The sequence below is a fragment of the Pelophylax lessonae genome, assembly GCF_965119305.1.
Source record: "Pelophylax lessonae genome assembly, chromosome: 4".
Classification (NCBI taxonomy): domain Eukaryota; kingdom Metazoa; phylum Chordata; class Amphibia; order Anura; family Ranidae; genus Pelophylax; species Pelophylax lessonae.
Window position 1 is genome coordinate 453,080,070 of NC_138771.1, and position 27,448 is coordinate 453,107,517.

Consider the following 27,448-nt stretch of genomic DNA (forward strand, 5'->3'; position numbering starts at 1 on the left):
CAGACAGGGAGAGGGAGGGGTAGAGCTGGGAGCCAATTAGGTCTGCTACATGCAAATGTGTTGACAAGAAAAACGCATATAGGAGGAAAGAGCAGAGTGATGACCTTGTCAGTTTGTTTCTGCTCTTTCACTATCCAGTCAGAAGGCTGAGGTGGAAACAAGAGACCAGAGAATCCCTAACTGTGGCAATATCCAACTGGTTGTGCTACGGGGCAGGGCTGTGTAAATCTCAGGAATATATGGACAATCATACAATTTCTTTGGCTGGTAAACAGCTCCCATATATTTATCTGTTTTCCTTGTTTAGTTTTAAATAAAAAAAAAAAAAAAAAAATATTAAGAAGTGAAATTAGTTTATGACATTTAAATAGATACACAAACTCACCAGGAGCATGTATTTAACTGCATCTTCGATCTTGTTGCTCTCCTCTGCAATAGCTTCCAGGTTCTACAAATAAAGACGTTTTGTTTTGTAATACTTGATCATTTTCAGTAATGTTCCTGCAATTTCTTCGGGCGATTTTAAATCAACACTGAACTTGTCACTATTATCTTTTTTTTCAATAAAGAGTGTCAATTCTAATTTGTAGGAATACCCTGTAGCAATCAGAATTCACTCTGCTGAAGTCAGACCAGGAAGGATTCTGAAATCTGTTTCTGTGCTGTGGGATACCATACGTAAAGCTGAAGTATAGTATATATTGTTTGGGATAAAGCACAATACAGGGGTTGTTTACTAAAGCTGAAGTGTGCAAAATCTGCTGCAGCTCTGCATAGCAACCAATCAGATTCCAGATTTTATTGTCTAAGCTTAATTGAACAAGCTGAAGTTAGAAGCTGATTGGCTACCATGCATGGCTGCACCAGATTCTGAGTTCACCTGTTTTAGTAAATCTCCTCCTACAAATTACTTATGTGCAATGGTGTGTATCCCATTAAATTATATAACAATGCCACAGCGCAAAAGACAGTTCAACACCCCAAAGTGTGACAGGTGCTACTACATATGACTATTAAAAATTAAAATATGTGTACATAATAAAGTGAAATGTTGGAATCCATATTTCCATAAATCCAAACATAGGATCCAAAAAGATGAATATTATGAAATAACCATATACAAGCAAGTGTCCAGTGAAAATTTGTGAAAAGTAATCACAAAAATCTTTTTTCCAAAAAACTTATGAAAAAATACATAAACAAGCAAGTGTCCAGTGAAAGTTCATGGACGGTGCTCTGATTACCAGCAGGTATCCGATTCTGCTACAAGTCCTCCACTCTGTGCTTCGTGGCTGACTTCCATCGAAGGAAGACAGCCACTGAGGATGGTATCTAGTGACTGTGAGGAAGGACAGAGTCCAGGATTTGTAGCAGAAGCAGATACCTGCTGGTAATGGGATTACACATAACTAATATGTATTGTGCTTTATCCCAAAAAAGTATATACTATATTTCAGCTTTAAAACGTTTGTGAAGGCTCAGGCTTTTCTTTTTAATAATAAATATGTTATACTTACCTGCTCTATGAAATTGTATTGTACAGAGCAGCTCTGAACCTCCTCTTCCCCCACCGGCGCTTCTTGCTCCTCCCCTTCTCAGTGTGCCACCATAGGATGCAGCTGTGTGTGTCTATAGACACACAGAATGGCTCAGCCCCACCCGCTCTCTGCTTATAGGATTTGATTGACAGCCGCAGGAGCCAATGACTCTCGCTGCTGCCTCTATGTCCTTTGAAGAGAGAGAGACCAGCACTGCTGCAGACGGGCACATCCCTGGTTTAAGATAGGACTTAGGTATGTATGGGGGGGTGAGGGAGCAATACTTCCACTGGAACATTTTTGACCTTAATGCAGGAAATGCGTTAAGGTAAAAAATATTCTGCCTTTACAACCACTTCAAGAATTATAATTGTTTTCTTGAATAAGGCCATATTTAAAGTGTTACTAAACCCAAAACAGTATATTTGCTTGTTATTATTACTGTTACCAGGGGCAAACTGGCAACCTTTGGCCCAGGGGGCAAGTACAAACCAGAGGCCCATGGTGCAGAGACTCGGCCCCCCTCCCACTTTCCCTCACCCCCCCCCCCCCACTCTCCCCATCCTCCTCCTGACCCCCATTCCAGGCTGAAGATCTGCTCCAGATACTCTCTACTCACCGGCTGAATCTTAGTTCTCAACCTGGCCAGCAGGGGGCGGTCGGGGGGGGAGCTGGGATAGCTTGGTTGGGGCTGGCCAGGGGAGGAGAGTCTCCAGTGGGGCATGGAACCGGCCTCTGCTCAGACACAGCTTACACCATCCATGATGGAGAGGGAGGCCTGCGCTCTGTCCTTGTCTTCATCTCGCACTCAGTAGGTCAGTGTCAGGGACTTTTTACTTCTCTCCACCAGGAATACTTTAAGCATGTCTGTGGCAGAAACAGTGCAGCCTTTATACAGGACATCAGAGCGGCCCAGGGGGCAATTGCCCCCCCTGCCCCCTGGTCCAGTCCTCCCCTGACTGTTACTAAATCAGTAGAACTATTACTATTATTCATACTGTTACTATAGAACTAGTATTCTACTGACAAAGTTACCTGTGGAGAGCCGTCTGTATCGCTGAATGCCAGTGGAATATTAAATGTTGCAATTTTCAGTTTCTGGCGATTTTGACTGTAGGGAGCTGTAGGTGGAAAAAATGACTGATATTAATTTGTCCAAATGCAGCTCGGAAAAAGCAACATTTCATTTTCAAAAACTTCTTTGCCTTGTCCAGATGATGTCAGGTTTGTATATACTAAGGAAGTCAGTGCCTGACATGTTTTTTGGCTAATTCTTTAAATATTTAATTTATGTATTTTCATATTTATAATTATCACAGGCATTAAATAATTAGGTTGAATCGAGAAACATCATTTAGGCAGAATTGTAAATGCCAATTCCGTGAAAACTATATTTATCCAGAATGAAATGTGTTCGTTGGCTGGATGTCTTTGGTGAAGTAAAGTCTACACCTAGTGGCCAACAAGGGAATCTTTTCTTTAGTGCTATACTACTGTGCTATCTACTGGAAGTCCTATATTGGCCTATAGACCATTTGTTCTGTCTGCTCCCTAGTTTCAAAGACTGAAATGTGCTATTATATATGTAAGCTATCCCACCTGCTAGTCGAACCTTTTAACCACTTAAGCCCCGGAAGATTTTACCCCCTTCCTGACCAGGGTTTTTTTTGCGATTTTTTTTACTGCGTGACTTTAACGGACAATTGCGCGGTCGGGCGACGCTGTACCTAAACTAATTTCACGTCCTTTTTTTACCACAAACAGAGCTTTCTTTTGGTGGTATTTGATCACCTGTGCGATTTTTTGATCATGTGCTATAAACAAAAAAAGAGCGTAATTTTTGCAAAAATAACAATATTTTTCACTTTTTTTTATATGAAATTCCCCCCCAAAAAAATGTAAAAATCAAAATTTTTTAACATTTTCGGCCAGATTGTTTTATGCTACATATGTTTTGTTAAAAAAAAATCGCAAAAAGCGTATTTTGATTGGTTTGTGCAAAAGTTTACTAACAAAGGGAAAGATTTTTGTCATTTTTGGTGTTTTTTTTTTAACAAGTAATGGCGGCCATCTGCGATTTTTTTTGCGGTACTGCGACATTGCGGCGGACAGATCGGACCCTTGACTAACATTTTTGACACTTTTGGGGGTACCAGTGACATTACTGCAGTAATCAGTGCTATATATATGCACTGTTACTGCAAAAATGACACTGGCAGCAGGGAAGGGGTTAACTGTATTGGACAGGGAGGGGTTAAGTGTGTCCTAGGGGCGTGATTCTAACTGTAGTGGGACATGGCTATTGGTGTAAAAACAAAGATCAACTGTTCTACATAGTAGAACCGTCTGATCTCCATTTTCACACAGGGGAGAATGACAGGCGGCTTGTTTACATAAGCCGCTCTGCCTTTCTCCCGCTGTACCGACGATCGGCGAGTGACTGGCAGACATCGGGTCCGCCGGTCACACGCCCGCACTCCTCCCTTAACGAGCCGAGGCGGGCGCGCGCCTCAGCAGGTGCGCGCTCGCCCGCTATTGGCTCCAATCCCAGTGACAGGCGAGCGACGTAGGTCTACGTCACTCTGCCTGGCCGGGGCTGACTGCCGCAGTAAATATACTGTGCGCAGTCGGCAACCGGTTAATGCAGGGGTCTCAAACTGGTGGCCCTCCAGCTGTTGCAGAACTACAATTCCCATGAGGCATTGCAAGGCTGACAGTTACAAGCAAGACTCCCATAGGCGGAGGCATTATGTGACTTGTAGTTCCGCAACAGCTGGAGGGCCACCAGCTTGAGACCTCTGTTTTATTGCATGGTAAACATACTGGGATGGATTTACTAAAGGCAAATGAACGGCGTGTTTTGCAAGTTCAGTTGCACTCATTTTCGCTAGAGCTTAGTAAACGTAGTAAAACTTCACTTTGTAAAGAATACCCAATCAGGTACAATGAAAATGTAAAAAAAAACAGCATTTTTCTTTGCACATGATTGGATGATAGAAATCAGAAGAGCTTTGCCACATTTACTAAGCTCTCAGGAAAATGAGTGCAGTTCACTCAGCTTCGGCTTGACCATGGACCATCAACATCATCTATATCCGGGTACAGTCCTCAAATGCAAAAGGACCTTTACCTTTTACCCCCACCCTCCCCTCCCCTTCACCCCTGACCTTCTTCTATTAATTAGGCAAGTTGATTGTTATATTGATATGTTACACGGTACCAGGTTATGATCCGTTACTTCTCAAATCTGCATATGTACTGTTGTCCTTGTTATTTCATTGGAAAATTCAATAAAATTTCTTTAAAAAAAAGTGTACAGTCTATTTGCCTTTAGTAAATCCCCCCCCCCAAAGATGCTACAATGCTTGGTATTAGAGCTTGTTACTTACGTGAACCAGGAAGATTCTTGATCATATCCTTCAACTTTAATGCAGTTGTGGTTTCCGACAGCCAGTTGATGGTGGAATGCTGCTGGGTGATGTAGTAGACAGACACAGCTTGACCTACAATGAGGAGAGCTACAAAGATGGACAGGGCGGACATCGCTGTACTTTTGTTACAGGTCAGAGTGCTGTGAAAAAAAAAAAAAAAAGAACAAATTGAATGAACAAGATGCATCAGACCAGAAGATAAAGCCTACAAAGTAAAGCACTCCCGTTAGAGCCAGGAAGATTCACGGTATTACTCGTGCCCGGCCTTTGCCTCAAAGGCCTTAATGAAGAAGTTATGTAATATTATTAAAGTATTGTCATCCTTTATGAATTGGCATTTAAAGTTTAACTGCACGTTTAGGTCACAGTTAGGTTAAGGGGTTTGGCCTGTTCAGAGTCCAGGCTGAGATTACCATTCATACGCCCAGGCACAGATGTGCAGCTCCAGAGATTCCTTTATTTACTGCACAGTTAGGTCAATTAGACTTACTGGGATGTGATGTCTTTCTGCAGCCACCCTAATGGTTATGATAGCCATACACCCGGTCGATTTTTTTTTTTAATCAGATTGATTTGCAAAGTGATCAAACCGATAGAATCGACAACCAATCCAAAAGCCATAACTTCCCTTCTGATCAATTTAGACCAAAATGAGTTGAGCAGCCAGGTCAGAACTCTATTGATCGTTTTGCATCGATCTGCAGCACTGAGATACTTTGTTCATGAATAAGATCATATTTTGATTAGATTATGAGATAACAAGGTGGAAACAGAGTTGCGCTTGATCATTTACGATTGTAAGTTACCATTGTGTCCTACCTTATGATCAAAATCTTCTTTCCCCACATGTGTCATATTGATCGAATAGCTTGTTGACCATAGATTGATTATTCCAATCAGAAAAGAAAAGTGTATTTGGCCTCCATTGTGGAGCCATGTCCGTCCAGTATACGCACACTGCAATCGCTTTTTTTAATTATAAGAAGTGTTCTTACTCCATGAGGACATACAGTATGCTGTACAAACTCTAAACTATAGATTTGAATGGAGATACACTACATTACCAAAAGTCTTGGGACGCCTGCCTTTACAAGCACATGAACCTTAATGGCATCTCAGTCTTAGTCTGTAGAGTTCAATTTTGAGTCGGCTCACCCTTTGCAGCTATTACAGCTTCAACTCTAATGATAAGGCTGTCCACAAGGTTTAGGAGTGTGTCTATGGGAATGTATGACTATTCTTCCAGAAGCGCATTTGTGGGGTCAGGCACAGATGTAGACAAGAAGGCCTGGCTCGTAGTCTCCGCTCTTATTCATCCCTAAGGTGTTCTGTCGGGTTGAGGTCAGGACTCTGCAGGCTAAGTTCCTTTACCCCAAACTCGCTCATCCATGTCTTTATGGACCCTGCTTTTTGCACTGGTCCAAATCATTCGGTGGAGGGGGGAATTAGGGAGTGGGGTTGTTTTTCAGGGGTTGAGTTTGGCCCCTTAGTTTCAGTGAAGGGAATACTTAAGGCGTCCGCACACCAAGACATTTTGGACAATTTCATGCTCCCAACTTTGTGAGAACAGTTTGGGGATGGCCGCTTCCGGTTCCAACATGACTGTCCACCAGTGCACAAAGCAAGGTCCATAAAGACATGAATGAGCAAGTTTGAGATGGAGGAACTCGACTGGCCTGCACAGAGCCCTGACCTCAACCCGATAGAACACCTTTGGGATGAATTACAGTGGAGACTGCGAGCCAGTCCTTCTCATCCCCATCAGTGCCTGACCTCACAAATGCACTTTTGGAAGAATGGTCAAACATTACAATAGGCACACTCCTAAACCTTGTGGACAGCCTTCCTAGTAGCGTTGAAGCTGTTATAGCTGCAAACAGGGGGCCAACTCAATATTGAACCCTACAGACTAAGACTGGGATGACATTAAAGTTCATGTGCGTTTAAAGGCAGGTGTACGAATACTTTTGGTAATAGAGTATATGTAATCATCTGTTTAAAGGTGGTAGTACATTCAAACCAGGTAACCAGTATACTTAAGAGAAAGACCTGCGTAGCCTGATATCATGGCTACACTGGCCATTCAGACATGTTTAAATATCTGCTGATAATTTGTATTCAATATAAATGTATTGTAGCACCCCTAACCCCCTGAAGGTATGAAGGCAGCTAGGGGCCCCAAAGAGGCTGTGTGGGCTGACATTTTACATCAGAGCTGGTTTCTAAACTCTTTGTGGAGCATGAATAATTGGGCAACAGTCGCTTTGGAAAGGTTGAAAGCCTATTTAACCACTTTACCACCGGAAGATTTTGCTGTCTTATGTCCAGGCCACTTTTTGTGATTCGGCGCTGTGCGACTTTAACTAAAAATTGCGCGGTCGTGCGACGCCGTACCCAAACGAAATTTACGTCCTTTTTTTCCCCACAAACAGAGCTTTCTTTTGGTGGTATTTGATCACCTGTGCGATTTTTAGTTTTTGCGCTATAAACAAAAAAAGAGCGTTTATTTTGAAAAAATAACAATATTTTTAAAAAAAATGTATATGAAATGTAAAAATCAAATTTTTTTTACATTTTTGGCCAATTTGTTTTCTGCTACCTATGTTTGGTAGAAAAAAAATCACAATAACAATAAGCGTATTTTGATTGGTTTGCTCAAAAGTTATTGCGTTTACTAAGGGAAAGATTTCTGTCATTTTTGGTGTTTTTTTTTTTTTAACGTACAATGGCGGCGATCTGCGATTTTTTTTTTGCGGGACTGCGACATTGCGGGGGACAGATCAGACCCCTGACTGACATTTTTGACACTTTTGGGGGTACCAGTGACATTTCTACAGTAATCAGTGCTATAAATATGCACTATTACTGTAAAAATGACACTGGCAGGGAAGGGGTTAACTTTATTGGAGAGGGAGGGGTTAATGTATGCCTGGTGCTTACTAACGTGTGTGGGGGGAGGTGACTGAGTGACTCAAGGACAGATCGCATGTTCAGCTATGCTGAACCCTGCAATCTGTCACTCCTTGTCACTTAGGAGATCCGCCCGCTCTGTTTACACAAGCGGGCGGATCTCCAAACTCGATTCCCCGATGATCAGGGAAGAGCAGCAGCGATCGCCGCCGTTCCTCCCCTGGCCCGACTCCCGTTGTGACTGAAAACAGCGGGAGCGCGCCTCCGGCGGCGCGCGAGCACCGCCTACAGGGGGAGGAGTCCAGCGACGTAGGTCTACGTCGCTGGACGGAATCGAGCCACTTTGCCGCAGTACAGTCGGCAAGTGGTTAAACCCATGAACCCAGGTATTAGAGCACAGGATACCCAAAAAAGGAACAGTATGTAGACTCAGAATCCTACCCTCCCTTTTTGATGTCTGTTTATCTGTGTAAGCCTGTACAATTTCACAATAAAACTTATGGTCGAGCAAAACAAACAATGGAAAGAAGATTTTGACCAAAGCTTTTATTAAGTTTTATTTCACTGGAATTTTGTTCTCACAAAGCTTTTAAATTAATATAGAGGATAACATTTACTTTGTCTGAAAGCAGCTCCCTTCCTTAGGACAGAAAAAGGCCTTCATGCTGTAGTCTTGGAGAGCTTTAAAGACTTGGCCTTCCTGACTGTATACAAATCGAATGTAGGCCCTCGTGGTACGTAGCTCTTGGTAAATCTCATGGGCCATACACACTATAAGATTTTCTGAAGACTTTTTCCTTAGACTTACCAAAACCATATAATATGAGGTCAAACCTAAACACTTTCAATTTGTATGCAATCTGGCAGGCCCTTGCACTACATAGAAAAGGTAAATCTGAAGGAAATCTAACCACAAAAGTTGGATAGTGTGTATCCAGCTTAAATGAGATTGTACAATTTTATTGTTATTTGTATGCCAATTTTACTTCTATGCGATCTCAACCGTGTTTTATGAGTGCCTGACATAACATTAGCTTTTGATCTTGGGTTTTTTTCTGTTGAGAAGTTGGTTGCATGCAATTGAGGCAATTGTGCGCTGCGATCTTTGCCTGGAGCTGAGCTATAAACCGTAGCAATCAGCAGATTCCAAAATGCTTTTCCTTAGCAACTGGTGACATCATGCCGTTCTAAATTTGTGATTTGCCATTCCAACAAAAGACCAAATCCACCTTCCCATATGCAAACATGAATCATATTTTTCAACTCCACCATTGTTGAGATTAGAGCTTATAAATCTGTGCCACTTAAAGGGTAGTTTGCCAGATATAAAATCACAAACAGAAAACACTTATTTAAAATAAAATAATAACGTAATTGATGTTTTTAGATTATATTGTTCTTAACATATGAACATATATCCCCCACCCTTATCCTAAAAAACACTTCAAATAACCCCAAGCAATACCCCAGCATCCCAATGTTCAGAAATCCATACACGCAGAACATACAATAGGTCTTCAGAGATATTCTAAGAATGGTTCATACACCCGATCTCGGGCCTGAACTCAGGCAAAGTCCAGTTCATTTGTGCACTATGACTGTTCTTTTCCATGCCTGGGACTACTTGGAAGTGGTGGTCTGAAGTATGGTTCAGTTGGACTCACGGACGCCTAGGTATGATCTCTAACCATCTAAGCTCTATTTATACCACATATATAGTAGATACTTTTGGTGTTAATTCCTCTAAAACGCAGACTCTGTCAGTCTAATTTGATAGTGATACTGCTTGACATGGCAGCCATTTTACATCTTCTACTTCCCCTGAAGTAAGGCGTTATCTGGTAAAAATAAAACTGTACTCTGCTTTTTAGAGAAGCTGATGGATAGGAAGGACAACAGAGTCACAAAGTTGGATATTTACTTGAGGCAGTGTTACACCAGGAAAAAAATATGCTTGCCTAGTATACATCCCATTTAAAGTGTATGTCTGGGCAAAACAAAAAAAATGTAAAATAACAAAAAAAAAAAGAGTTAAAAATCAGATATATAATATATAGGTCCCTGCTGTGATAAAGAAGGCTGCTAGCAGACAGTTTGATATTGAAAAAAAAACTTATGGAATGATAAAGATAATCACCTGTAGCAACACACAATCAGAGTGCAACAATTAATCACTTGTATCACAATGTAAATGCATCAATCCTAAAGTGCAGTATAATAATCACAATAAAAAAGTAATGTGTGTATATATATATATATATATATATATATATATATATATATATATATATATATTAGTGATCGACCAATATTGTTTTTTTTACCGCCGATACCGATATTTTGGTCATTGGATATCGGTATCGGCCGATATCTGCCGATATTTTCGGACATTAATTTTTTTTTTTTTAATGTCTACAGGTACTGTGGTGGAGGGATCTGGGGGTCTAAAAGACCCCAAACCCCTCCCCTGCACTTAAAGCATTAAAAATGCCAAGTTTGGCTGTTTTGAATTCTGTAAGTTTTTGAAATATGCGCCGCCAGTACCCGGAAGTGATGTCATTCATGACATCACTTCCGGGTGCTCGGCGGCGCCAAATTCAAAGAAATAGAGACTCGGTCAGATGACGGTGGTGCGGTGGTGAAGGTAGGATGCCCAGGGTCTTCCGGTGGGACGGGAGACCCGGGAGAGCCACGGAAGGTGGCGGGAGGGGGGGGGACGTCCTCTCCCACTCCTTGGAATGACAGCCGAGCGGCTTCTCAGCCGCATCGGTTGTCATTACAAGACAGCGGACTGTCGACTATGGACAACGGTTTTGGGGTGATGCCTCTAGCTGCAGGCATCACCCCGATACATGCATTTCGCGAAATATCTGCAATATTGGTAAATCAAAAGGCCGATTCCGATTTATCGGGCAAAGTGCATATCGGCCCTCAATATAATATCGGCTTTGCCAATAATCGGTCGATACCTAATATATATATATATATATATATATATATATATATATATATATGTGCACAAAAAAGCCTTGTGCTGTCCCAGATGTATTTTTTGGAATATACAAGACTTTTTTTTGCACTTTATGCACTTTTAAAAAAATATACTTTATTGTTATTGGGATATTACACTGCACATTAGGATTAACGTGTTTATATATTTATACAAAAAAATAGATAGTTTTAATTTTAGATAGTGTTTATATTTATGTTGATTTTTGCATTTTATATACAGGTAGATATGTAACTAATTGTTGCACTTTGTGATTAAAGCGGTGTTCCAGCTGGGGGAAAAAAAATGAAAAGTCAGCAGCTACAAACACTGTAGCTGCTGACTTTTAATATATAGACACATAACTGTCCATGATGTCAGCACTCCAGTCGATTTTCAGATCGGCTGCTGGGGTGCATGCTGCCACCACCATTCGTTCTATGGGAAACCGGCAATGAAGCTTTTCAGCTTCACAGCCAGTTCTCTACTGTGCATTCTAATTGGCTTGGTGGCAGGGGAAGGAGAAGGAGGACGGAACTTCTGAGGGACGGCACCACGGTGCTGTCTCCCGGAAGTGGGGAAGGGTACCTGTCAAAAACAGATACCCGTTCCCCGCTAAAAGGTGCCAAATGTGGCTCCGGAGGGGGGAGGAAGCAGATGAGCATAAGTTCCACTTTTGGGTGGAACTCCGCTTTAATTGTGATTATTATTACTATACAGGATTTATATAGCGTCAACAGTTTGCGCAGCGCTTTACAACATGAGGGCAGACAGTACAGTTACAAAACAATTAAATACAGGTGGATTTAGAGCACCTTGCTCCTTAGAGCTTACAATCTAGGATAATTGTTGCACTCTGATTAAGTGGTGCTGTAGGTGATTATCTTTATAATTAAATAAAAATAAAAACGCTGCAATGCATGCACGTTTCCTCATGTTTTATCTCTTTGAAACATTGCAAGTACAGAGAAAAACCTGATCATTTGCTAATACTCAGTGAGCCCCTAACATCCTATTAGTTGAGCATGCTGCCTCTGCTGCGCTGAAATCCAAAGCAGTGTCGTCAGCCCTGCCCAGTTCTAATGGAATACAGAATACCTCCCCCCTATTCTCATCTCTAAAACAAATGGGGAGGGAATTCTGCAGCCCACTAGGTGAAAACTGCCACGACTGGCAACACCATTTTAATTTTAGTGCAACAGAGGCAGCATTGTCGGCTTTAACAGGAAAGTAGGGGCTCACTGGATTGTTTCAAATCAGCAGGTATTTTCTGTACTGACAGCATTTTTAAAAAGTGTTAACAATGACAAATGTGCTTGTATTGCATATTTTTTTTTACCCACTTTAAATGATCAAGATGTAAGCTTACATTGTATCATGTTACAGCGTTGTTACATTCCACGCTTATGATATTACACTCCTTGCAGATAGATGTTTGTTCCTGAAACAGTATCTTTGTGTCCTGAGACTTAATGGCAGCAAATTAATGTGTGTCTGTTACCTATACATTTTTTTGGGCATTTCTCAAAGATGCTTGATGAGCTTTACAGTAACAAAATGTGGCCTGGCCTCAAAACGGAGGTTGTATCAAGCTACATTTGTTGATTTGCTTAAAAAGTCCCTGAAGAACAAATGCTTGAAGCCCCTCTACACCCTCAGGCCCCATAACAGCCATTGGATGGCTATGGAGGCTAACCACTCCACCAATGCTGGGCGCACACAACCCATTTTCAGCCAATAGTAAAATCATTTTTAACTAGCCTTTGAATAAAGCAAACCAATAAATCAAAGCAAACAATCACCAACTGTTCATGGTTTTGACAAAAGATCTTGCTTATGGGTTTCATCAATCCAATTGGACATTTTTTTATTGATTATCAGGTAATAAAAAGTGGTTGACATTACATGAAATGGGCTGTGTATGGTCAGAAGGTGGCTCCTTCGCCACCCTCCCGACCCGGCATCTTTCAACTGAAAACTTAAAGGAGCCGGACACAAAATTGTTCACTGTATCCAATCAGCCACTGGTGCCAGTTGTCAGAATACAATAACCGTATTGGGAAATTTGTCCATCAAGCTGAACAAGAAAAAAAAAAAAAAATCGAACTTTGTATGGCCAGCTTTTACCACTACAAACTGTTCTACAAATGGACAATTCAGAATCTACAAAGATGGGTTCAGGAAGAAAAATGTGCCAATTTCTTCATACACACTTATGCAGTTGACCTCCAAAAGATTTACACAGGCCTTTTTTTTTTTTGCATCACAATTGCACGGTCATGCAACCCTGTATCCAAATAGAGTTTTTTTTGTGTCATTTGATCCCCATTGTGTTTTTTCTTTTTTGCTCTATTAATAATTTTGAAAAAAGAACAATATTTTTTACTTTTTGCTATAAAACATATCCAATAAAAAAACATTTAAATCAAATTTCTTTATAAATTTAAGCCAATATGTATTCTGATACATGTTTTTGGTAAAAAAAAATCCCAATAAGGGTATGGGTAGTGTCTACAAACTATTGGATATATATTTTTTTTTTTATACTAATAAAGATGGTGATCAGTGACTTATATCGGTATTGCGATATTACGGCAAACAATCGGACACTGACACTTTTCGGGAACCAGTGAGTTTAATACAGTGATCAGTGCTAAAAATATGCACTGTCTGTACTAATGACACTGGCTGGAAAGGGGTTAAACATCATTGGCAATCAAAGAGTTAAATGTGTGCCTAGCCAGTGTTTTTGTGTACTGTATGTGCTGCTTTTTACTAGAGGAAGAGATGGATTTTATTCCCTGCTTTTCAGGGGACACAAAATCCATCCTCTACCCCCTCAGAATGAAGATCTGCCTTGTTTACATAGGCAGATCTCCATTCTGTGTTTTACTGATGATTGGGGGTTTGATTAATCACAGAAGAAGCAGCTTGCCGGCGGCAAAAATGCAGGGACAGACACAGAGAGAGAGGATTTTATGAACAGACAGAGGAAAAGAGAGCATGCATTATGTAAAGACAGAGAGAGAAAGAGGTATGCAGAAACAGACAGGAAAAATCAGAGACAGACATAAAAATAGAAAGAAAGGGAGGCAGAGAGAGAGGTACAAAGAAAGAGGTACAGAGAGAGGAAGAGATATGGAGAAAGCAAGAGCAGCACACAGAGAAAAAAGAGAGATGCACTCAGAGATAGACAGAGAAAAAAAAGAAAGAGAGCTATGAAGAGAGAGAGAGAGAGAGAGAGTAGTACGCAGAGAGAAACACAGAGAAGTATGTAGAGAAAGACAGAAGGAGAGGGACACAGAGACAGAGAGAAGTATGCAAATAAAAATAGAAAGAGAGAGAGAGGTACACAGTGACCGACAGAGAGAAGTATGTAAATAAACACAGAAAGAGAGAGAGAGGTAAGCAGAGACAGACAGAGAGAAGTATGTAAAGAAAAACCGAGAGAGAGGTACGCAGAGACAGACAGAGAGAGAAGTATGTAGAGAAAGACAGAAAGAGAAAGAGGTACTCAGAGACAGACAGAGAGAAAGATGTAGAGAAAGACAGAAGGAGAGACAGAGATACGCAGAGACAGACAGAGAGAAGTATGTAAAGAAAAACCGAGAGAGGTACGCAGAGACAGACAGAGAGAGAAGTATGTAGAGAAAGACAGAAAGAGAAAGAAGTACGCAGAGACAGACAGAGAGAAGTATGTAGAGAAAGACAGAAGGAGAGAGAGAAAGGCAGAGACAGACAGAGAGAAGTATGTAAAGAAAAACAGAATGAGAGAGAGAGAGGTATGCTGAGACAAAGAGAAGTATGTAGAGAAAGACAAAAAGAGAGTGAGGTACACAGAGACAGACAGAGAGAAGTATGTAGAGAAAGACAGAAGGAGTGAGAGAGGTATGCAGAGACAGACAGAGAGAGAAGTATGTAGAGAAAGACAGAAGGAGTAAGAGAGGTACGCAGAGACAGACAGAGAGAAGTATGTAGAGAAAGACAGAAGGAGTGAGGGAGGTATGCAGAGACAGACAGAGAGAAGTATGTAGAGAAAGACAGAAGGAGTGAGAGAGGTATGCAGAGACAGACAGAGAGAGAAGTATGTAGAGAAAGACAGAAGGAGTGAGAGAGGTATGCAGAGACAGACAGTGAGAGAAGTATGTAGAGAAAGACAGAAGGAGTGAGAGAGGTACGCAGAGACAGACAGAGAGAGAAGTATGTAGAGAAAGACAGAAGGAGTGAGAGAGGTACGCAGAGACAGACAGAGAGAGAAGTATGTAGAGAAAGACAGAAAGAGAAAGCGGTACGCAGAGACAGACAGAGAGAAGAATGTAAAGAAAAAGAGAGAGGGAGATACACAGAAACAGACAGACAGACAGAGAAGTAACTAGAGAAAATGGGAGAGAGCAAGAGGTACTCAGAGAGAGTACTTCATTTCTATAGAAGGGAAGAGGAAACTCCAAATCCTACTGGGAGAAGAGGAGCCAATGGTGAGAATAGCTGCACAATATGTGACAGCGTGCCAGAGACTGAGAGGGACATGAAAAACTGAGGACTTAAAAATCCTTTACATAGTCTCACCCCCCATTCCCCTTTATATTACCCATTACCCCCCTCCCCCAATCACAAACTCAACCGCTTTGGCAATGCTAAAATGTATTTGGTCCTGCCAATAAAGCGTATTTGAATTTGAGAGGGGAGAAAGAGGGGGGTATACAGTGGAGAGAAGTATGTAGAAAAAAAGAGAGAGCTATACAGAGACAGAGAGAGAGATGTATGTAGATAAAGACAGAGAGAGAGAGAGAGAGAGGTACGCAGAGACAGAAAGAGAGATGTATGTAGATAAAGACAGAGAGAGAGGTACGCAGAGACAGAAAGAGAGATGTATGTAGATAAAGACAGAGAGAGAGAGAGGTACGCAGAGAAAGACAGACAGGAAAGTACCTTGAGAAAAAGAGAGAGAGAGCAAGAGGTACGCAGGGATAATGGGAGAAGTATGGAGAGAAAGGGCGGGTCCGCCGTAGAAATAAGTATGTAGAGAAAAAGACAGACAGGTAAACAGACAGACAAACAGAAAGAGAGAGGGAGGTATGCAGAGACAGACAGACAGAGAAGTACCTAGAGAAAAAGAGAGAGAGAGCAAGAGGAGAGACGGGGGATAAAGAAGGGAGTACGCAGTTGAATAAAGTATGTAGAGAAAAAGAGAGGGATATACAGAGACAGAAGTGTGTAATGAAAAAGAGAGTGAGAGGTACGCAGAGACAGGGAGAGGAGTACATAGTGAGAGAGACTGAGAAAAATAGAGCGAGAAGTAAGCAGAGACAGACAGAGGGGGGGAGATACACAAAGAGATGGACAGAGAAAGGCACATACACACACTTAAAAAATAAATAAATAAATAAAAAAATGAAAATGTTAGACACAAATCTTTCTAATTAAAATATAACTTTTCTGTTCCTATCTGTAGAAATAATCAAAGACATTTTGTTTTTCATAATTTATAGTATTCCCTTCGTCTAACATATGTCATCACCAAAAGGGTGATTTCCGGAACTACTTTGTGACTAATTAACAAAACTGGTTCACAGGATCGTTCGGGTTGATTTGTTAAATGCAATTTGTTTTTGCTTTGATTGAAAAGTTTGAACTTTTTTCAAAGTTCATGAATACTTTTTTCGAGTTCTCCATTTTTGCTGCGTCTAGTAGACCTGACCATACATGGACGGATCAGGCCACCAACGACCTCTTACCTGCCTATTCTATTAACTTTGACACCCGCTGAAGTGCACTTTGAACGCGGTGTGGGAAACGGGCACGGAACGTGGGTTTCCCACACTGCGTTGGTGTGAACGGGGGCCTTATTGAACCATTCCCAATTATTCAGGCATTACTGAGATGCAATAGCTCTAGAAGCAGAAAAAGGGTACATAAGTGTTGAAGAACTGTACCGTGGTTGTCGCTCCCCGGTTTCCACCACGGTCTCCTCATTCTGGACCAGGTTTTGACTCTCATCTGCCATCTTCTGATATGGATTCTGCACACAGTGACTTCTCTCTGGACTTTTGCTGCTGAGATCAAAGCCGAATGATGCGCTGGGCTAGATTGCAGCTGCAATAAAGACTATACAAACTGCATTGAGAAGTGAAAGTGATATTTTTATCTAACACAGTGCTGGAAATACCCGAATAATGCTGGGCTGAGCTTCGCTTGTCAAGGAAGAATCTCGCCATCCTATTGGCTGCTGCATTGCATCACTTGTAGTCAGGTAGACGTGTTTTGTGTGTGGTAGCTGCACCGATGCCTATAAGGTTTTAATGCAAGCAGTCTTCTAAGTAGTACATAGTGGGATGAAAACATTTACATATTTGAAGTCAATGTAAATATATTGGTGCTATGAATTTTTTTTTTTTAAATATTTTCTGTTTTATTTAATCACTTCTGGACCGAAAGCTTTTCCCCCTTAATGACCAGGCCATTTTTTGCGATATGGCACTGCATGACTTGCACGCTCGTGCGACGATGTACCCAAATAAAATTGATGTCCTTTTTTTCCCACAAATAGAGATTTATTTTGGTGGTATTTGATCACCTGTGCGATTTTATTTTTTTTATTAACAAAAAAAGAGCGACAATTCTGAAAAAAAAAAAAAAAAACAATATTTTTTTTACTTTCTGCTATAAAACATTCCCATACAAAAAAAAAAATCTAATTTAGGGCCAATATGTATTCTGCTACATATTTTTGGTAAAAAAACATCCCAATAACTGTATATTGATTGGTTTGCGCAAAAGTTATGGCATCTACAAACTAGGGGAAAGATTTATGTCATTTTTAAAACTTTTTTATTGTTTACTAGTAATAGCGGCGATCAGCGATTTTTAGCGGGACTGGGACATTGCAGCGGACAGATCGGACCCCTAACTGACACTTTTGAGGGGACCAGTGACATTATTACAGTAATCAGTGCTAAAAATATGCACTGTTACTATACTAATCAAAAAGTATATAATAATGTGTATCAGCAATACCAACCTCCAACACAAAAAATTAAAATTATAATTAGTAATAGTAATGAATTTCCACCGTAGCTGCTATACCATTATGTGCTCATCACTGCGCATCAAAAATCAGAACTCAAATTAATCGATACAGCGCTACTCACAAATAACTTATCATATGCATGTACAAATTACACAAAAATAAAGTGCATATGTGAACATAAAAGTGCTATATTAGTGCAAAGAGTAACATCCTATGGCAAAAAGAATCTTTACCATCCGATATCGCTACTCTCTTTGAATTATCATAATAAAGTTTCCAAATAAATATAATAGTATTGCACCGGATTTGTGTGCAAATACCCACAAATATTAAAGTGCATATGAAATCTAAAAAATATTGTACAAATTAGATCCAAAAAAGGAACAAAATTCAAGATAAAGTGCCAATAATATTGCAAAACAAGATATCAGTCCATATCATGCAGCCAACAACAGGTAGGTGTCTTTTCCTTATCCAATGAGTGCACAGGTGCTTCACTTCGCTTATACTAATGACACTGGCAGTGAAGGGGTTAACACCCGGGGCGATCAAAGGGTGAAGTGTGTCCATAGGGGGTGCATTCTAACTGTGTGGGGGATGTACTTACTAGATGAACATAGAGACCTGTGTTCCTAAATAGGAGAAACACAGGATGCCTGTGTTCATCTCTGACAGAACAGCGGTCTGCCTTGTTTACATAGGCAGAGCGCCGTTCTGTCTCTATGGGGAGCGATCGCGGGTGGCCGGTGGACAAATCGCATCTGCCGGACCCGCTGATTGGCTCCCCCTCTGGCCAATCAACACGCACGCCCCCACTGGCTATTACACAAAACGATGTACAGGTACATAGTTTTGCGTAAAAGAGCCAACCTGCCACAGTAAAAGTGCGGCGGCTGGTCGGCATGTGGTTAAAGTGTATGTCCTACCAACATTTTTTCTAGCTTTGGATAGTGAGGAAGGGTAAGGCTACATTCACACTAGCTTCCTGCATTTGCTTTGCTTATGGCCCGTACACACGATCCAAAAATCGGACGACAGATCGTCTGTTTTTCTTTGCATATCAAAAATTAGGAGTTTACTAAAGTTACGAAAATTCTCATACCACAGAATAAAAATTCAGAAGTGATGTAATGTGTTGTAGTGTATTTGTGTTATATTTTTGAACTGCACAGATTACTGCTTAAGGAACACGCCAAGTACATATACTGCGGTAGAGTGGCCCTTAAGCACAAAATCACATACCTGTACATGATTTTTCTCTCCGGCTCTGGGGCGCGTGCACACACCGCCAGAGCCCCACTCCCAACACAGCAAGAGCCAATCAGCGAGTCCGACGGACCCGATGTTCGGCAGAAACCTGGTGATCGTTCAGATCGTGAACAAGGCAGATCGCTGTTCTGCTAGTAAGGAAGACGGGGATCTTGTGTTTCTGCCAAGCAGAAACATGAATCTCTGTCTTCCTTCAGTTAAACCATCCCTCACACAGTAAGAAAGCACTCCCAGGGAACACATTTAACACTTTGATCGCCCCTAATGGTAACCCCTTCCCTGCCAGTGTCATTAGTACAGTGACAGTGCATTTTGTTAGCACTGATCACTGTATTAGTGTCACTGGTCCACAAAAAGTGTCATTTAGTTGTCTTATTTGTCCTTTGCAATGTCACAGTTCCGCTAAAAATTGCTTATCGCCGCCATTACTAGTAAAAACAATAAAAAGTCAATAAATCTATCCCATGGTTTGTATACGCTATAACTTTTGCACAAACCAAAAAATATGTTTTTTGGAAATTTTTACCAAAAATATGTAGCAGAATACATATATTGGCCTAAACCATTTTTTATTGGTAATGTTTTATAGGAAAAAGTAAAAAATAATTGCATTTCCATGTTCTGTGTACTGTGGGAGTTCAGATATAGTGAATGCAGGGTCCTGGGTTTAGCAACACTTTAAGCTTGTTGAATTTAACCGGGAAGCTCATTGATTTCTATGCAGAGCATGTATTTACATACAGTATGTTCAGAGTATCTAAGAGCTCATGCACAGGGATGCTAAAATTGTCACGTTCAGTTCCGTACCGCATGTTTTTTTTCTGCACATGGCAGCAGTTCGCTCTGTATTCTAGAGCTTTATTTAAGAATGTAAAAAAAAAAAAATAAACACCTCAATCCTGCATTCAGAGAAGAGCATATTTGCATATTTTACGCATGTAAATACATGCATATTTGTACATGCATGTTAATTCATTCTAGTTGGAAAAAGAATTTAGGGTCCTTTCACACAGAGCCGCTTCAATCAGCAGGGTATCCATGAGCAGATCTGCTAAATCAGAACTGAAGGGGAGGGATGTCAGTTTTTTTTTACATCCATGCCAATTCAGTTTGTGTCCAAGGGCACAGGATTACCCGTGAAAGTTCTGTGGGCAGCCGAGTGTAAACAGACTCCACTGATCCATCTATTTACATCCACCTGTCCATAGGGCTGCATGGAGCATGAATGCCCATGTGAAAAGGCCCTTACACTTGTAAGTTCTGTACGTATGTTTACATGCATACTCGTGAGCATGTGTTTTTTACACTGGATTTTTCTACCAACTTTTGGCAGCAAGATCCAGCATATTTGTGAGTAAATGAAATACATCCATGTGCATCAGCCCAATTTAACCCCAGTGACGCACAGAGTGCTATTTTCAACTGAACACACTTAAGAGGTTGTAAAACTCCAACAAAAAAGAAATACCTGAAAGACAAAGGTATAATGAAATACTTACCTTAGAACGAGGCCCTTCCAGCAGCGCCCGCTCACTGCTGAGACGGTCAACATGTTCACCCATTTTCCTTCCGGGTTCGCATCCTCTGGCCATCTGATTAGACGTCATTACGGCGCATGCGCGCGGGAGCCGCCGTTCATGGCACAGGGCTCTGAAGGAATGGCACGGGCGGCCGTTCCTTCAGAGCGCATGATGTCACTAGCTGTATGCAAAATAAATATCTCCTAAACGGTGCACGTTTAGGAGATATTTACGGTACCTATAGGTAAGCCTTATCATTGGCTTACCTATAGGTAAAAGTTAAAGATGGAACTTTACTTCTTCTTTAAGCAGTGTTAGAGCCCTAGTAGTAATTGTTTGGTCATGAACAACTTATGCCTCCTTTCCACTGAGCGGATCGGTTCGGGTCGGTTCAGTACGGTACGATAATTTGAGTGTTTCCATTACGAAAGTGGCCCATACAACCGAACCAAACCGAACCATTCCTGGTCCTGCTTCAGAGGTAGGGCCATAGGAAATGGTACGGTACGGTTAGGGCAGAGCTACTGGCGTCACACGATAGATTCCACTGATTGGCGGACAGGAAAACTTCAATGCTCACGTCAAATGAAAGAGCAAAACAAACACCTCATTTGGTGTAAACCCCGCATGGTCCCTGGTGGCCCGGCTTTCAGTGGAAACGCTCACCTGAATAGACCGGACCATTCTAACCCTTCCAAACTGTACTGACCCGAACCGCTCCGCTCAGTGGAAATGAGGCATTAGAGATCCTGTGTTCTCCTGGCAGGGACAGTTCCCCGTGCCCGACCCCTACCCCTCCAGTGGTTGCAGGAAAGAAAGTTACATCATCTATGGCAAGCCTAAGACTGACCAGAATGATTACAATTCAATACCTGTATGGCCACCTTTAGATAATGTATAGAGATTGTATATTCACACTGTAATGTATATGGTCAGCTTAAAGTGATCCTGTTACTTTACATAACACACTTAGCAAAGCCATACCTGTAAATGAAGACAGTAGATACCTTTTCTGCGGCCTTTACCACCAAACTCTGCTCCAAATCTGTAAAACTTGAGTACGCTAGGAACCCTAAACTATTAGGAGTGCCCATCTCTCATGTCCCCTGCAGCTCTCGCAGGTTTATCCTCCTGCTGAGCTTCATGTTACTACTGGATCCTATAACAAAGAAGTCAGCAGGGGGAACCAGTGGGAGCTTTGGAGGACCCAAAAGAGCCACACTTCCGGAAGTTTCAGTTTACCAGTGGACCTTGAGGGACGATTCCTCGGCTTTAGAGTGGAATTCAGTGTCTTAGGGTGGTATTTACTGTCTTGTTCTACAGGTATATCTAGATAGCTATGTGTGCTTTAAATAGCATCAGAGTTGTTTTAGGAATGTAGAGAAATTCAGTTTCAAAAGATACTAAAGATCTTCTATAGATGAAAGTCAGCAAAAAAAATGATAATTTTCAGTTTCATGCTCCTCTCCACAATAAGCAATACTTACTTTACTTTCACTCCCCTGCCACTCCACTCAGGAAAGTCAGCCCTGTATACAGCCCTGTTCAATAATTTTGAGAATGACACAAATATTAATTTTCACAAAGTCTTCTGCCTCAGTTTTGATGATGGCAATTTGCATATACTCCAGAACATTATGAAGAGTGATCAGATAAATTGCAATTACTTACAAAGTTCCTCTTTGCCATGAAAATGAATTTAATCCTAAAAAAAAAAAAACATTTCTACTGCATGTCAGCCCTGCCACAAAAGGACCAGCTGACATCATGTGTGATTGTCTCAATAACACAGGTGTCAGTGTTGACGAGGACAAGGCTGGAAATCACTCTGTAATGCTGACTGAGTTAGAATAACAGATTTGAAGTTTTAAAAGGAGTGTGGTGCTTGAAATCGTTGTTCTTCCTCTGTTAGCTATGGTTATCTGCAAGGAAACACGTGCAGTCATCATTGCTGTGCACAAAAAAAAGGGGGCTTCACAGGCAAGGATATTGCTGCTGCTTAGATTGCACCTAAATCAACCATTTATTGGATCATCAAGAGAGAGGTTCAATTGTTGTGAAGAGGGCTTCAGGGTGCCCAAAAATGTCCAGCAAGTGCCAGGATTGTCTCCTACAGTTGATTTTGCTGCGGGATTGGGGCACTACAAGTGCAGAGCTTGCTCAGGAATGGCAGCAGGCAGGTATTAGTACATCTGCACACACAGTGAGGCGAAGACTTTTGGAGGATGGCCTGGTTTCAAGAAGGGCATTAAAGAAGCTACTTCTCTCCAGGTAAAACATCAGGAACAGACTGATATTCTGCAAAAGGTACAGGGATTGGACTGCTGAGGACTGGGGTAAAATCATTTTCTCTGATGAATCCCCTTTCTGATTGTTTGGGGCATCCAGAAAAAAACCTTATCCAGGGAAGAAAAGGTGAGCGCTACCATTAGACCTGTGTCATGCCAACAAAAAAGCATCCTGAGACTATTCATGTGTGGGTTTAATTCTCAGCCAAGGGAATGGGTTCACTCACAATTTGCCTAAGAACACAGCCATGAATAAAGAATGGTACAGAAACATCCTCTGAGAACAACTTCTTCCAACCACACAAGAACAGTTTGGCGGGAAACAATGCCTTTTCCAGCATGATGGAGCACTTTGCCATAAGGCAAAAGTGAGAACTAAGTGGCTTCAGGTCGCACAAGAATGTCCAGCAAGCGCCAGGACCATCTCCTACAGTTGATTCAGCAGCGGAATCGGGGCACCACCAGGGCAGAGCTTGCTTAGGAATGGCAGCAGGCAGGTATGAGAACATCTGCACGCACAGTGCTGCGAAGACTTTTGGAGGATGACCTGGTGTCAAGAAGGACAGAAAAGAAGCCACTCTCCAGAAAGAACATCAAGAACAGATTGATATTCTGCAAAAGGTACAGGGATTGGACAACTGGGGTAAAGTCAGTTTCTCTGATACATCCCTTTTCCAATTGTTTGGGGCATCCAGAAAAAACCTTGTCCAGGGAAGAAAAATTGAGCGCTACCATTAGTCCTGTGTCATGCCAACAAAAAAGCATCCTGAGATCAGTCATGTGTGGGGTTGCTTCTCAGCCAAGGGAGTGGGCTCACTCACAATTTTGCCTTAGAACACAGCAATGAATAAAAAATGGTACAAAAACATCCTTCGAGAGCAACTTCTTCTAACCACACAAGAATAGTTTGGTGAGGAACTATGGAAAACAGTGTGGTTATGAGTAAGCGACTGGGAATGTCGTGAAACGCGTCAACCTTTTTGTCTGCTTGTACACTGTCTGTCATTTGATTTTATTGGAAGAATAAAGGAAACACTTTTGATTTCAAGAAAAAAACTTCTACCAGAGTGCGGTCATATCTCCTCACACTTTGGATGGTGAAGAACAATGCCTTTTCCAGCATGATGGAGCACCTTGCCATAAGGCAAAAGTGAGAACTAAGTGGCTTGGGGAACAAAACATCGACATTTTGGGTTCATGGCCGGGAAACTCCCCAGACCTTTATCCCATTGAGAACTTGTGGTCAATCCCCAAGAGGCAGGTCAACAAAAAAAAAAAGAAAATTCTGACAAACTCTAAGCATTGATTATGCAAGAATGGGCTGCCATCAGTCAGGACGTGGCCCAGAAGTTGAAAATGTTTACTCTTTGCATAAACTTCATGTAATTGTCAATTTAAGCCTGTGACACTTATGAAATGCTTATAATTATACTTCAGTATACCATAGTAACATCTGACAAAAATATCTAAAAACACTGAAGCAGCAGACTTTGTGAAAATTAATATTTGTGTCATTCTCAAAACTTTTGGCCACGGCTGTGAGTTTAAGTTAGATCTGCAGTTGAAGCTTACATTTGGCTATCAACTTACCCCCGTGTGACAGTGCTTTTTATTTGTTTCTAAATGATAGGTGGTTCTCCAGGTAAAATGTATCTAAACTCAAAACCAAAAATGTAATGTGTTGCAGTTCATTAGTCCTTGGTGTAGTGACTGTGCTTGTATTCTTTTTCTTTTTTTAAGGTTTATTTTCCTTTATTTTCACCAGATATTCCTGCAAATGTTACACTTTCTGTCCCAAGGTGGATATGTCAACCTTCCATTGTATCTATGGAGGGAACCATTGTTGTCACATTAGGCTTCTCTCCTGATCTGGACTACAAACATGTCCATCTTTATTCATCTCCTTTACATGGGGGGCAAGGCAATTGGTATTTTAAAGAACATAGCTAGAGAGGAAGATATTCTTTGTTGCAGCTCACATGAAGGGACAAGGACGCTTCTCTCCTGGGAAGATCAACAGGTATTTTCTGTACTTACTGAAGATGTTCTTAGCTTGAAAAAAAAAAAAGGAAAACTAGCATAGCCACCATATCAGAGGATTATAAAACTGCAATATATTGCATTTTTTTTCTTGAATTTAGTTATCCCTTAGTAAAAAAAGACAGCAGGCATTTCTCAAAAATGGACAACTGCGTAAAGATGCCAACTAGAAACGTCCTGCGGTTGTATTGTAAAAAATATGTTACATAGTTAAAGACTGGATCCATGAATTTGCAGGCAAACAATACTTTTAAAGTGATTATGTTATCAGATTTACAAAATGTGACCAGCAGCCCCTACAAAAGAACAACTTGGATACTTACCTTTCTGTCCAGGTGAGTCTTTTCCTTCCTGTTTTGCAGAGATATAGGAATCACCACACTCTGACACTTTCGGGTGTATCGGATGTAGTGTCCCCTGGTGCCAGCTGCTGCAGTTGCTCCTGCCAGAAGCTAAATCAATAATGTGTCCTGTAATAACACTGCAGCTGTCAGTGTGAGGTTTGGCAGGAGGCCGTGTGATGCACTAAAACTTGACTTTTTTTTAGCTTTATTAGTGTAGCACTAGCACCCTCCTAGTTTAACCACTTTACCACCGGAGGATTTTCCTGCTTTACGTCCAGGCCACTTTTTGCAACTTGGCACTGCGCGACTTTAACTGACAATTGCAAGGTCATGCAACCCTGTACCCAAACAAAATGTACGTTCTTTTTTTCCCACAAACAGAGCTTTCTTTTGGTGGTATTTGATCACCTCTGCGCTTTTCATTTTTTGCGATATTAATAAAAAAAAAGCGAAAATTTTGCAAAACAATTTACATTTTCTACAGTAAAAAAATATCCAATATATTCAATTTTTGTCATATATTTAGGCCAAAATGTATTTAGCTACATGTCTTTGATAAAAAAAAATCTCAATGAGCGTATTTTTAACTGCTTTAAGACCGGAAGATTTTACCCCATTCCTGACCAGGCTATATTTTGCGATTCGGCACTGCGTCACTTTAACGGACAATTGTGCGGTCATGCGACGCTGTACCTAAATTAAATTTATGTCCTTTTTTTCCCAGAAAATAGAGCTTTCTTTTGGTGGTATTTGATCACCTGTGCGATTTTTAATTTTTTTAAAAAAAGAGGGACAATTTAAAAAAAAAAACAATATTTTTTACATTCTGATATATAACATTCCCAAAAAAAATGTATAAATCAAAATTTTTTAACATTTTAGGCCAATTTGTTTCCTGCTACATATTTGTGGTAAAAAAAATCACAAAAAGCATATTTTGATTGGTTCGGGCAAAAGTTATTGCGTTTACTAAATACGGAAAGATTTGTCATTTTTATTGTTTATTTTTTTTACTAGTAATGGTGGCGATCTGCGATTTTTTTTGCGGGACTGCGACATTGCGGTGGACAGATCGGACCCCTGACTGACATTTTTGACACTTTTGGGGGTACCAGTGACATTACTACAGTAATCAGTGCTATACATATGCACTGTTACTGTAATAATGACACTGGCAGGGAAGGGGTTAACACTGTTGGTGATCAAGGGGTTAAATGTATGCCTCATGCTTGCTGACGTGTGTGGGGGGAGGGGATTGTGTGACACAGACACAGATCGCAGGTTCAGCTATGCTGAATCCTGTAATCTGTCACTGTCTGTCACATAGGAGATCCGCCCGCTTTGTTTACACAATTTTCCGATCGGGGAAGAGCGGCGGTGATCACCACCTCTCCTCCCCTGGCCCGACTCCCACTGTGTCTGAATACAGTGGAAGCGAGCCTCCGGCGGTGTGCGTGCGGCGCCGATAGAGGGGAGAGTCTGGTGACGTAGGTCTACGTCGCCAGACCTTAGGCCCCTTTCACACTATCCGTCCGTCAGACGGATTCCGTTTTTCTCAGCGGGGGATCGAGCCGCCGATCCCCTGCTGAGCAGCAGGAGGATAGCTGTGTGTCCGCGCTGTGTGCGGAGACACAGCTGTCAGTTTCCCATGCATCTCTATGGGGGAAATCGGATAGGAACGGACCTTCGGTCCGTTCTCATCCGATCCCATCCGATCCGATCCGCTGGACGGATGGAAAATAGGGTTTCCATCCGTCCAGATTTGACGGATCGGATGTCAGCGGACATGTCTCCGCTGACATCTGATCCCCCATAGAGATGCATGGGGGACCGTTCAGATCCGCCAAAAAAACGGACAGGCAAATCTGAACCGTCCGCCTGTGTGAAAGGGGCCTTAACGAGCCACTTTGCCGCAGTAGCAGCACAGTGACCATTGGTAAAGTGGTTAAAGTAGGCTGCTAGGCAAGTTTAGTTTAGCTCCTCTGTAATCAGTGGAGTAGGGATGGATTGCATAGGGTTGCTCAGTGTTTGAAAGGCTGCTGCTCTGTTACTTCCCCCTGTCTTCTAGAGATTTGTAGAACATAGTGAGAGG

General features: G+C 41.4%; 1 protein-coding gene across 2 annotated transcripts in view; it reads right to left on the minus strand.

Annotated features, from left to right (window-relative positions):
- CD74 (CD74 molecule) overlaps window positions 1-17,039 on the minus strand; it is a 38,990-nt gene extending 21,951 nt beyond the window's left edge. The window contains exons 1-4 of one of the 2 annotated variants that reach the window (XM_082252911.1): window positions 16,802-17,039; window positions 4,928-5,109; window positions 2,574-2,659; window positions 386-448 (exon numbers count right to left, since the gene is read on the minus strand). In XM_082252911.1, the coding sequence (XP_082109037.1) occupies window positions 386-448; window positions 2,574-2,659; window positions 4,928-5,109; window positions 16,802-16,872 (402 nt within the window). In that variant the 5' untranslated portion in view covers window positions 16,873-17,039. The remainder of the gene's footprint in view (window positions 1-385; window positions 449-2,573; window positions 2,660-4,927; window positions 5,110-16,801) is intronic. The other variant, XM_082252912.1, reaches the window with a different exon arrangement.
- Between the last annotated feature and the right edge of the window lie 10,409 nt (window positions 17,040-27,448).